We start from the raw sequence: 13,116 nt of genomic DNA on the forward strand, positions 1-13,116 counted from the left end.
CACACACCCGCCCGCACGCAAACACACATATGCAAGATCCTTCACTGTAGACAGATATCTGTCAGAGACTGCACTTGCAGATGGATACTTTAATATATTTAACTATGGCTGGTTGATTTATGATCGCATCAGTCGCCCTGTCATTTACATATTGAAATGTTGCTGTCCACATGGGTCTGCTTTACTCCTGGAGGAGGTGAAGCGCTCGATTTGCCTTGATCAATGTTGACTGTGAAGGAAGAAGGAGTAGGGGGGAGAGAGAGAGAGAGAGAGAGAGAGAGAGAGAGAGAGAGAGAGAGAGAGAGAGAGAGAGAGAGGAAAAAAAAAAACAGGCTGCCACCAGATGGAGTGAGGTCTAGGGAAAGGTCAAGGTCAGCTCAGCCTACTATTGAATCGGCTGCAGCCTCTGCCTCTGAGGCACCCACCTCCCTCCTCACAATCACATCTAATACAAAAGGCAGTCACAGGACGAAACCGCTTCATCTGAATGCTAAAATTGTTATTAGGATGCATAAGAAAGGAGCCACACACGTGATTGAAAAAATCCTTGCAATTTGCTTTTGAAATAGAACCTATTAGATGTTTATTGGGGAGCTACCAAGTTAAGTGCTCTTTTATGGGCCTGATTAACAAACGACATTTGAGCTACAACACTGTATGATCGTCTATAATAGTTTATTTTATTTTTATTTTTTTCACCTCGTATGGTTGTCATTTTTCGGTGTTAAATCAAGAATTGTACTTCTGCCCTTCAGGAATGCGTAATCTGAGCCAATTGCAACACCCAAGTTTAAAACGATGTTAAAACGTAAATACCTCAAAATCACATTAATACCGGTGCTGGTGCTTTATTGATCTTTGTAAATGGGGTTAGTACTATCAAAATGGAGTAAACATACACTGGAGGTATTATTACTAATTCAAATAGTGCCTTTTTAAAAATAGCGAATTGATTAATATTCTTGCATAGGTTATCCCATGTTATAAAATGAAGCTGGTAGGCTAAACGTGGGGCTGGAAAGTATGGGCTGGGCAGGTTGGTAGTCAGCTCACAGATGCAGACAAGATCAAACAGCCCTCTTCATTTAATAGTCTGAGTAGCCTAGTTTGGGCTAGATGTTTGGTGGATAACTACGATATGTGTCTGAGATAGATGTTTAGGAAAATAATATAGGCATTTCATATAGCCTATCTCCTACTGTCAAGATCTGACACACACACAACCACTATGTGTATGTCTTGACCTTCATCTAAAACTGTTTTCACATTTCAATCAAAAAACGACGACTCCCCAAACATCCACACGATATTATACCCGTTATATGCCCAGACGTCTTTTTTTTTTTAAGTTTGTGAATTCATACAATGTCTCAATCACACATATTATTTTCGGTTTTATATATCTCTCTAACCCCCCACGTGTCCCACCATTTGATGTATCTACAAAACATCGTTGAAAACACGTTTATTATGATGAATATGATTCATATTGTGTTAGTGCTATTATTGCCTGGTTTCTATTAAGTGACATCTCTCGTTTGGTGCACAACCTCGGTTGCTATTAAAAAGCTTTAAGTGTCAGTTAAGTTTGTCAAATTTCTCCGTATAGGAAATTGCTAAACTAGAGACGAGAGACACTTGACGAGTCTATGAAAACCTGCTTCACCTTTGGAGACCCTAACTTTCTGTGCTTACTTTAAAAGGGAGGATTTCTTTCTTTGTTTTGGATACAAACTCACTTTAATCTACTGAATGTTGGTCACATTCACCTCCTTATCCTTAAAGCTAAAAGCATTTAACAATAAATGCAATAAGTGAGTAGTAGAAGGGTTTCCATCTGGAGAACAGGGAGTTCATATTTGATTGTGATAAGGCTGTGAAGCTCTTATATGAATGACACCGGCAGACAGACGTGAACCAGACATGTTGGAGAAGTAAGAAATGCAACACACATTGATACCTTAAATTGCAGGCCTCTACCTGACCAATCCAGTTATGCAAATCAAGGTGCACTTCATAGATTCAGTGGCACTCAGTTTTTCATGGTTCTTAGTTTAAAACGATACATATACTGTTTCAATGTTTTATATGATTATTAATAATAGTAATAGTAATAATAGTAACAGTAGTAATGTTAATAATAATAATAATAATACATATTGGAAAGATATCCCCAGGACATATACCTCTGGAAACATATATATATATATATATATATATATATATATATATATATATATATATATATATATAAGTCTCCAAGAAGATACAAATGAATTTTAATAACTATACCATCACACAAAAAGAGTTTACTGAACTGAATGATAAAAGACAAATTGTTACTGCTCTGTGCAAAACCGGATACAATATGCGTTAAATGCACACAACAGCCTGACTAAGATTTAAAACCCGTATTATTTCATTAGTTATTCACTTTTCTTAGAATTTCACAGAAAAATGTTTAAAATGTGTGCATCGTATCATAAAGCATCACATGAACATTATATATAATATATTACGGGGGAATGAGCACACACACCCAAATGCAGTATACGAAGGACAGCACAACATCGGAAATGATGCGCACATTGATTCGCTATAGTATGGTGTATTATTGAAATGAATGTATTAACATTACAATCCTGCAAGAGTTTTGTATGAACTGCCCTGTTCCTTATATACACACACACACGCACACACAAATATACACATATACATATTGTATTCACAAAAAAATATTGAGTTTAATACATGAAAAAGCATTTTGGTCATAACTTCACGTGTCAGAGTAAGAGTAAAAATAAAATACAAAATAAACATCAAAGGTATTCCCCTTAAATGTAGACTGCAGTTTAGAATGATTTTGTACTATTCAGCTATTTATTAATATTATAAGAGAACTTAGTAGATATAAGACTGTAACAGGTCAATCTAAACTGCAATAAACGATACTGTAACCCGTTGTGCACTTGCAGAAATAGGCAATGTTCAATAATCGCCTACATGTAAAATGGATATAATCATTTAATAACCCGATCCCAATGCATCCAGGGCAGCTGTAAAACATTACATGCACGATTTAAGGGCACACAGAAACCCATTCAGGAAAAAACGACTGTTTCCATATTCGAGCAGATCAATTTTCACTGAAACCGATAAAAAACAAAACAAAACAAAAAGATGTCTAATGTTTTAAGTTTTAATTCCCCATACATAAGATGCCATCATCTTTTTAGTAATCAGATTATTCTCATACATGTAATTTCGGATACTTTTCACCCATAGCTTGAAAAAGGCAGTTATTTAGGTAGGTGTTTCTGATACCGACCAACAAAAAAACATACTCGTTTTTTTAAAACGCACATACTGACCTGGCTAATGCTCAATATTACAGTCATTTAAGCAAGTATGTTCCTATTTTTCTGCACACAGGTAACATTTAACACATTTATCCCAATCAATATGTTACTCACAAACTTATCTTTATAATCCATAAACTCTCACTGCCTTATTATAATGCGATACCCAAGAAGCTCATCTTGACTGGCAATTAAATAAACTAACCTTGGCTGGCACATATTGTCACTCCCTGCTCAGCTTTTTTCCTTCCTTCTTCCTCCCCGATCCTTTCTTTCTTTCTCTATTTCTCCATTGCTTCCCCCCCTTCTGTCCCACAATCCGCGTCTAGCTTTCATTGCTATTCGCTCTTGTGATGCACTTGTGCAGCCGCTAGTCTCAGTACTTTTTATATTAGTTTGCATGCTTATTTCTCCTACCCACTTCATGCACTGTTCATGTCATCGCTTTTGTTTTCTGCCTGGCGTCTCTTTCAGTCATTATTTAGTCTCCGGTGTTTAGGAGGCGTTTTGTTCCTCTTCCCCCCCCCCTCCCTCCTAAATCAGTTTCCATGTATCTGTGCATCCTTTCCACCCCTATGCTGCCACAACCCTGGCAAATTTGCAAACACATTCATCGCACTTTCTGGAGATGCCCACTCCCCAATGTTTCGGTCACAGCGCACCTTTGCAAACTTCACCCCCCCCCCCACAATATCACATCCTAATGAGCTCTTAATCACTTCTCCCACTCTTTTCCCATTCATTAGTTGCACACTCGTCACTTTAAAAAACTCTTAAACGCTTGCATTTCCTCCTGCGGCTGCTTCTCTGCCCTTAACCTGTGTGTCCTGCCCATGCAACCTGCACATTTCCTGAGTTTCGTTTCAAAACTGCCAGCTTGACTCTTCCCCTGCCTCCGTCTCTACATTGTGAGCTGGTGTTGCTGTTTGACCAGGAGATTATTTGTCACTCTGTCCCATGCCCAAATCCCTGATCAATGTCCACTGCGACAGCTTTCATTAGACGCCCCCCCCCTCCTGTACCATATGTCCAGCCCCCTGATCCCTTGTCCTTGTCCATTGGCTTTTCTTGGTCTATTTTTTTCACGTCCAACCCCCTGATCAATGCCCACTGCTTTCATTACTAGACAGCCTCTCTCTCTCTCTCTCTCTCTCTCTCTCTCTCTCTCTCTCTCTCTCTCTCTCTCTCTCTCTGGTGCCTCTTGTCCGGCCCCCTGATCTCTCTGTCCATTGGCTTCTGCGGGTCTCTTTTTCATGTCCAGCCCCTAATGAGTGTCCATTGGTGTTGTTATTTCCCTTCCCTCCTCCTCCTCTCCGTCTTTGCCCTGCCCATGTTTTGTATGTCGGTGTCCATCCATCTCCTGACGTTCAAGTTCGCAGGGACGTCACGTCCGCACTTGAACTTGCAGCTCAGGGGGGCTTTTGCCATTTTTTCATCTCTCTCTCTCTCTCTCTCTCTCTCTCTCTCTCTTTTCAAAAAAAGCCATGACGGCTATCCCACAATCCATCTTCCCTGCGCCATCTTTGTATTATTTCTAATTTATTTTGGATGTCAAAGGCATTGATGAAGATATTTTCTCTGGAGTCTCCTTTCTAACCCGGCTCTCCCGATGTGAACCGAGCTCAAAGCCGCCACCAACCACCATGTCTCGCCGCAAGCAAGGCAAACCCCAGCACTTAAGCAAACGGGATTTTTCGCGTAAGTAGACCCAAATTGTAATTTTACACCCTTTTCTTCACTTTTTCCAGCCAGAGTCCTTCATTTCTACAGTACAGGAGAGCAACAGTGACCGGGAGCGGAGAGCTGGTTGAAGGTGATACTGGACATTGGACAGCGGGAGGATCGTGGTCAAGTGGACTTCACAGAAAGCATGGCGAGATTTCTTGTGCAGACACACATGCCAATGAGAAAAATGCGCTTTTGGTAAAACTTAAGCCGAAAAAAAAAAAGTTTTCTTATTTTTTCTTTTGCATTTTTTGCATTCAGCCTTTTCAAGCCGGAATACTTCCAAGTAAGCTTTTTGTAACGTGCCCCCAGTGCTTTAGCCACTAAAGGGCATATGGTAGGTAGGTGATGGCAGTAGTAGGTTTGCATGCTTTATCACACTTATTCAGTATTTCTAGTGGAAGCCCCTGTAACACTGCCTGTTTACTGCCTGCAGAGGATTTCCCTCCTCTCGTACTATTTTTTGGAAGATTTTCAAAAAAGTGGAAGTGGATTTTGATTGGGAAAAATCTCGTGTCTGACTGTTTACAAGCACCGCGTGCGCGGAGCCTCCTGCCAACAGCGTCGAAAGGGGAAAAAAAGCCTAATATTCACTTAATTTTGCTCCCAAACCTGCATAGATCGGATGGATTTGAAATCTAAAACCTTTATTGGCACGACCATGTGAGAAAGATTGCGCTTAGATGCGTCTCCTGTAGTTTTAGGAGACGTGCTTTTTGTAAAGAGGAACAAGAACCCGGCTTACTCTTCGCTTCAATAACACATTTTTTTCCCCTTTTTATTTATTTTTTGCATATAGATTTCTGGATCATCTATTATGTTTTATTTTACTTAAACATAAAAAAAAATCAGGAACTCAAGGTAAGGTAAAACATGCATGCATGTGAATAGTTAGCTGGGGGAAATGATATAGAAGAGATCTGATCTGTTTTTTAAGAATAATTTCTGCTTTTGATAGTCAAATCAGTTTGTTTTGGACCTGCTGTAGCCTGTGATGTACATATGTGTGTGCAAACTTGGCGTGAACAGTGTGCTCTACATTCGGCGTTTTTATATCATTTTATGTTTGAATCTGTATCCCGATGATATTTGAAACTAACGTGTCAGTTTAACTTGCGAACCCACGTTTGCGTTTATTGAGGCTGCAGATTATCCGCGACCGAATGACGTCACTTGTCAATAAGCTGCGGCTGCTCGGAACTTTTCAGAGATTGTCGCGTTTTGCAGAAACTGTATCAATTAAAATGTTTCCGCACTTGGTTTCCCGGTTGAAGTTGCATTGGCGTAACATTGCGAGACGTGTGTGCGAGTTGCATTGCAGCCCTGCTTTGCGTGAGACGGTTTCGTCGCTAGGAGGCAGAAGACGATCACAAACTGGAAATGAACTTGAACCTGATCGATTTCTCCGCCACCCCAATCTACATATCCTGACGATACGTGTGGAATAAAAGGAAACGCATAAAACAGGGGCTAGATCTTCTGCTTCTCCGTTTTACATCCAGTCTTTCAATCTGTCTCAGTAAAACGAATTCACATGCAATTTACAAGAGACAGCACACTATGTCAGCTTCAACCAACTCTTTATTTTTGAATGCATGGATTTCCTTGTTTTTGTTTCAATAGCTTGCACATAATTAAGGACATAGTAATAAATCAATACAATGAAATCCACCTCTCTTTTAAAATTAGCCTACAAACCAATAGCCTCTTAATATTCCAAAAGCCTGCGCATGATGGTGCTTAATTTAAGGTTAGTATTTTAATGTTACTTTTCCACCATCTAACAATCAATACCCCAGTTATGAAAACGTATATTTTCGGTACCACGCCATATATGTGTGTTAATAAACTACGTATTATTTAAAAAATCTGCAGTGTCTTATACACAGATGAGTGACACGATCTAAAAACTGAACTTGTAATTTTTTCTTCTTCTGCGGGAACGAAGAGATTAACATAGGAAGGTAAAAATGTCAAAATCATGTCCTCCTTATCTGGCATGTTTGGGTTTAGATCCACGTGTTTCTAGTATGAAATCATACAAAAGTAGTATGTTTCCCCACTTGCAAGTCGTTTTTTGAAATTGAAATAATTGGTTGAAAACCATATTGGATTATGCTAACGAAAATGTGTCAAACCAGTTCCGTTCGTTTGTTTTTTCTTCATTGTAATTGTCTGGGTTAGACTAAATATGAAATCAATATTTAAAGGGATATTTACAAATAATAACGTTTCAGTTATACCGTTTGCATGTTTTTACCCTCCCCTCATTAAAAAACAACAACAAACAAATAAATTAAACTAACAAATCCTGCAGTTATTTTGTTCTCTAATCTACTTTTAACGACTAACTTCATCAGTAATTCCAAAAGTTAACTAAAAAATAACCAGAATCAGTGGAATGTAAAATAATAATAAATGAGAAAAATGACTGTTGCAAGTGAAATATCGAGGGGAAAAAAAGATGTTAAAGTATAGCAGTCCAGATATAATAGGCGCCATAATATCTGGGAATTGAAAGGTAGGTTTAATAGAGAAAGCATTAATTCGTGTTCCATATAAACCACTAAAAGGATCTTTCAGTAATAACAATCACAATAACAAAACCACATTTATCTGTTTTGTTAGCAGTTGATCTGATTGCCTTTATATACAAAGGAACAATACAACTTTCCAAGAAGGTTCAATCCACCTATGAATGTAGAGGTTACAAGAAACTATTCAAATACCTTGAACTCCGAAATGGGTAGAATTGCATAGTTGATTATATTTGTCATTATATTGTTTTGGTTTTTGACTGTAAGTTATGGTTTTCTGAAGATAGACTGTTCTGTAAAAAAAAAAAACCCAACAACCACCACAAAACCACTAATAAAACAAAAAACAGTTATGCACTGAAGTGTTTCAGTTAAAGTAGAGACAAAAGTATCTGGAACCAAACAAAAGTGGCTTTCATGGCAATTGCTTTTTATCCAACTGGTCAGTCGGAAGTATAATGAGGGTCAGCTGCTATAATTCTGTTACGCACAACGAGACATTATCTTCCAGTTATTGTTATTTTATGTAAATGCACTGGAGTGTTGTATAACCCTCATATTCCAGTAGCTGACCTGACATAAAATTAAGGGTAGCACCAGAGGCAAGAATTATCACATGTTATCTCAATGTCCTAGTTGGAGCGCAGATGTACTATGGTATTGCTCTTTCAAATGATATTTCTCACAGCACGTCTGGGAGCTACTCCAAATATGCCCCTCAATATCTGGTCTAGGTTGGGCTGAAATAAATTTAACCTGAGTTCACAAGATCCCAGCACTTTATCAAAATCTGTTCCAATCTTCCGAACTCAAATTAAAATCTATTTTTTGATTCTCAGTGGTTTTAGGTTCATTAAAATGTGAAATTGGCAGCTTAGTAAAGAAGGTCAAGCAGCTTAACCATTTGGAAGCTCAAGTAATATTTTCACCTCTGCACAAAGATTTTGAATATAATGGGAACTGTATATCATACCAGTATCTCTTAAAAAAAAAAAACCTTTAAACCAGTCCTGCTCTTTTTTATGTATATTTCATCAATGTTCTTGGAATTACCCAAGTATTTCTTTACATCTGTGCAGTCATACAAAGAGTTAATGTTCTAATCCCTTATTCTCTGTGAAATACTCATTCTAAGTCCATTCAGATTTCTGGCTGTAAAAGTGGTTATCAAGGAAATAAAAGTCGCGCGTATAAAGGGGCTCTGTGGTACTTTTTGTCTTAAAATACATAGGCTTCCCAGCACAGACATGTGTTGGGCACATTTTAAATTGTTTCCTTTTTAAGATCACAAAGGGCAGCCTAACGGGGGAAAAAGTATTTAAAAGGAGGAGGTTGAAAGCAATTTATTTAAATACATGTCTGATGCATATATTTTTATTCCTGAAATCTTTTTTCTGGCTACAGCTCCTGCATCTCTTACTTTGATTGTCTGCATATCATCTGGCAAATAAGGGATTTTCGGGCTATCTGTTTTGAGGCAAAAGTTCACTTTTTCTACTGCTGTATAAATTATATATAGATGTGCACTCTGTATTTGAATTCAGTCTATGTAAAATGCATGTTGCTTGGTGATGCATAACAGAGGAAGCTTATTATAGTTGCATTAAATAATACTAACTTCCATGATTACAACAGTCAGTATAACAGAGAACAATAATATCTGAAGCTGATGATGAAGCCTTCAACCGTATATATATTTAAGGTATTGCTCCAAAACGGTTTATTCTGAATGCTGTGCCCAGTTTTCTCCTTTTTGTGTGCAAACTCTCTTCAGTGCATTACATTGGAAATTTTAATGGGTAACAGGAGGTATTGTGGTACTTTTGGTATGCTATTTAGGAGACAAACAAAAACAAAATCTTGTCTCAACCTTACGTTTAAAAAAGATGTCGTAGCCATGGTTAATTTACACAGCACCATATGTGAAATGAAAGTAAAATAAATCATGTGCTTTTTTTGGAAAGTCTTGGCACCCGTCAATGGATTGTTGCAGTGGTTCTAATATTCCTCTTTTCTGCTTTTGTTTCTCCTGCTTGTAGCCGAACCCCTGGAAGCCATTCTTACAGATGAGGAGCAGGAGCACAGAGCATTAGGAGCTCCAGAAGGGGACCACGACCTCCTTACTTGTGGCCAGTGTCAGATGAACTTCCCTTTGGGGGATATTCTTATTTTTATTGAGCACAAAAGGAAGCAATGCAATGGCAGTCTCTGCATGGACAAAGCTGTGGATAAGCCGCCCTCGCCCTCGCAAAGTGAGCTGAAGAAACCGGTAGAGGTTGGCATCCAGGTCACTCCAGAGGATGATGATTGTTTGTCAACATCCTCCAGAGGAATTTGCCCTAAACAGGAAAATATCACAGGTAAACACAACCTACAGGATCCAAAATGGGAAACCTGTCCTCCATACAGACACACGCAAACACACACACACACACACATGAATGCGCAATGCACGATACACGTCATCAATGCATGATTCCTGTTTATTTCGTTTGTGTCTCTGAGATGTATGGGGAGGTTCCCAGCTACTGAAAGTGTTACAGATGCTTGCCTATTTAATTGAGAGCACCAGATTATTATTATTAAGTAATTTTTAGTGTGGCACGAGCACTTGCAGGTGCTTGTGAGTGACAGTTTTGGGATTGTTTACTCTGTGTTGGATCAGAAAAGGAAGCAGACTTAAAAACACAAATGTCAACAAACAAAACATTGCCATTTATAGGAATGTCTGTTTGTAACACTTCTCCAATGGGACACCCCTGTTCTGTCTTGTGGTTTTATCACTACTTAAAAAAACAATTGTTTGCTTTTTTATATACTATTTGTCGCATGCTTTTCATGGTCTTGGTTTCCTTCAGCTCTGGCAGTAGATGTGAGGTAAAATCCTTCATATCAGTTGCATTGAAACGGTTAATTGTGCTGCAGTTAGCCAGGGATCCATATTGTCTGACAGCGTTTTCAGTGTAATTAAACACAGCCCAATGGCAAAGTGACATCAATGACCTTGACTTTAAGTTGCCATTTGCGACTGGCCAGGCCAGAGTAGCGAGGGCAATTGCTGAAGCGCACAGCCATCCTTATCCAAAAAGTTTAAGGGCATGTTGGAAATTTCAAAAGGTTGGTGTGACAGGAAAGGCCATTCGCTTGAGCCGGCCTCCGCAGCCATATGATAAATGCCTTTCTGTGTTACTTGGACCCTCTGATGTGGTTTTGACAGATGTATCTTGATTTCTTTGTGGTTTACACAACCACATCTTATCCCTATAAATGTCCACCACACAGATTTTCACTTTCAAAAAGAAATTAGAGCACAGTCAGCTATTTTTGGTGTCAACACAAAGTAATTTATTTAAAGAATGTTAACGTCAGTAATTATTTGTTCTAGTCTTTTTTTAATTATGGAGAGATCACATTGGAGAGTTCCAAGACTAAGTTAGGCTCTGGGCAAAGTTGGAAATAAAGAAATGTTCATTTTCTGTCAGAACGTCAGTGTAAAAAAGTGTCTGAAAATCTGTAGGGTTGAAAGTATTAGCTAAGAAATCTGGAAGTGTTTAATCTTTAATTCTATTTTCTGAGAATGTTTCAAAGGTTTGGATTGTGTGCGTCTTCAGTTTATGGACTGCATTTTAAATATTTTTATATAAAATGCAGTAGACCTAACTGAGCTTATTTGTATGTCTGTCTAAAGTATCCATAACATTAAGTTGTGGTGCATGTGTGCAATGACTAGTTTTGTTATTAATCTATTTGTAGAATGTGCAATTCTCAAGTTCGTTTGATATCAATTGAAAGATCAGTTTTCATGGGAATGTTTTGGCTTGGTTGCACATACCACTACATCTTAATACTTAATTTCAGTTGACCTTCATTTTAAGGAAAATTCCTGGCTGCTGGGATCACCCTGGATTCAGGAGAGTGTATTTCTCTGCAGCTACAGCATGTAACAATTAAGCACAATTTCCACATAACCAGCTCTAACAGATTAGTGCATTCAATTAAAGCAAAACGCTAGTCACCTAATGACTTGTTTTGATTTAGTTAGCTTCATCTTAACAGGTATGGGAGCTGGCTGGGGCTTTAGATGCTAGTTACCCCATTGTTTTAGGTTGGCTGCTGCTTGTCAGTATAACTGATCCAACACCTTTTGGTGTATAAATGCATGCAGCGGTCTTTCTGTAGCAAATGTAGTGAACTGTTCATTTAAATAATATAATGGTCGGAGCTGGCAGTGTTGGAGTGCTGATATTATGCTTCATTTTATTTCTTTTTGTTAAATGGAGTAATAACTTCTTGAAATCATGCTTTAAAAGTGCATGTTTAGTGAGAATTAGCTTGTTTCATCTCATTTGAAGTGATCCAGAGTATTTCATATATGAAAAAAACGAAGCTATGACCTGATCACAGGCAGTTCTGCATTGGGTATTAAATGACAGATAGGGACATTTTTACAGAACCTGCAAAGTCTTTGTAAGTAGCCTGAACATCATCCTACGAGTACGATAATGCAGTGAGCAAACTTGTGTTCTGTCGGAGATGTGAAGGAATATAACTGAATTGTAGGTTGTGATTAATGACACACGGGGCTGGCGCAAGGAACGTATAGCCTTCAGAGATCCACTGCTATGCTAAATTGCCAAATATGGAGTACCACTTGGGTGATGTAACATCCTATTTACATATTGAGCAGCTCTGTTTAAAAGACAAAACACAGTACCTGTCAAGCAGGAATGAAAAGAACACATTTTGCCGTGTTCCCAAATAGGCCATGTGGTGAAAATAAGACCTCTGTGCCTGAGCAGGAAGGGCCAATGCATAACCATTGTGGTAACTGTTTAGCCATTCCAAAAACCCTTTGGATAAAGTTGAATGTTGATAGCTGTGAATTCTGTGGCTAAGACCTTTAATTTATTATCCTCAAATTAGATTATATTGATGTGATGTATAATGTGAAAAAAAAGACAACTTGAGTTACGGCTAAACTTGTACAGTGATTAATTCAGGCATACAAAAAGCAATTAACTTAAAATGGTTTCAAAACAATAAATGTTTAAACAGCCCAGAAATCATATTTTCTATTCAATTTCCAATGAAATATGTATACTATAGTGCAATAAAGGTGCAGAGAAACAAAGTGTGCTAAAGCATTCTTTGCTCTTTGCAAAGTGGGTTTCTTTTTAAGGAAATATTGAGGAATCCTAGACGTCTGGGAAGAAAATATAACTTAATCATTGGTTGAATTTCAATCAGAAGTTAAACATTTGGTTTAAAGGTAAATAATGACAATTTCAGGATAAAAAGTCTTATAAACAAGCAATTGTTTCAGTGTAAAAGGACTAGTCTTTATACCAAACAAGTTAGTTTGTACTTCAGAACCAATGAAACAGGATCTCTCTCCCCAAACAGCATTGTTTTGGAATGACTGCAATAGGTTTGGCTGGATCCTTAGACAGGTTCCAAGTAATCATTTTAATTAATTATGAACTATAGCAGCGTAG

At 38.1% G+C, this 13,116-nt stretch overlaps 1 protein-coding gene across 3 annotated transcripts in view; it reads left to right on the plus strand.

The window, feature by feature from the left end:
* The first annotated feature begins 4,550 nt into the window (after positions 1 to 4,550).
* bcl11aa (BCL11 transcription factor A a) overlaps positions 4,551 to 13,116 on the plus strand; it is a 54,051-nt gene continuing 45,485 nt past the window's right edge. The window contains exons 1-2 of one of the 3 annotated variants that reach the window (XM_066697106.1): positions 4,551 to 5,057; positions 9,661 to 9,981. In XM_066697106.1, the coding sequence (XP_066553203.1) occupies positions 5,003 to 5,057; positions 9,661 to 9,981 (376 nt within the window). In that variant the 5' untranslated portion in view covers positions 4,551 to 5,002. Of the gene's footprint in view, positions 5,058 to 5,815; positions 5,946 to 6,397; positions 6,835 to 9,660; positions 9,982 to 13,116 lie in introns of those variants that run through there. The other 2 variants (XM_066697108.1, XM_066697107.1) reach the window with 2 other exon arrangements.

The sequence above is a fragment of the Amia ocellicauda genome, chromosome 23, assembly GCF_036373705.1.
Source record: "Amia ocellicauda isolate fAmiCal2 chromosome 23, fAmiCal2.hap1, whole genome shotgun sequence".
NCBI classification, from domain to species: domain Eukaryota; kingdom Metazoa; phylum Chordata; class Actinopteri; order Amiiformes; family Amiidae; genus Amia; species Amia ocellicauda.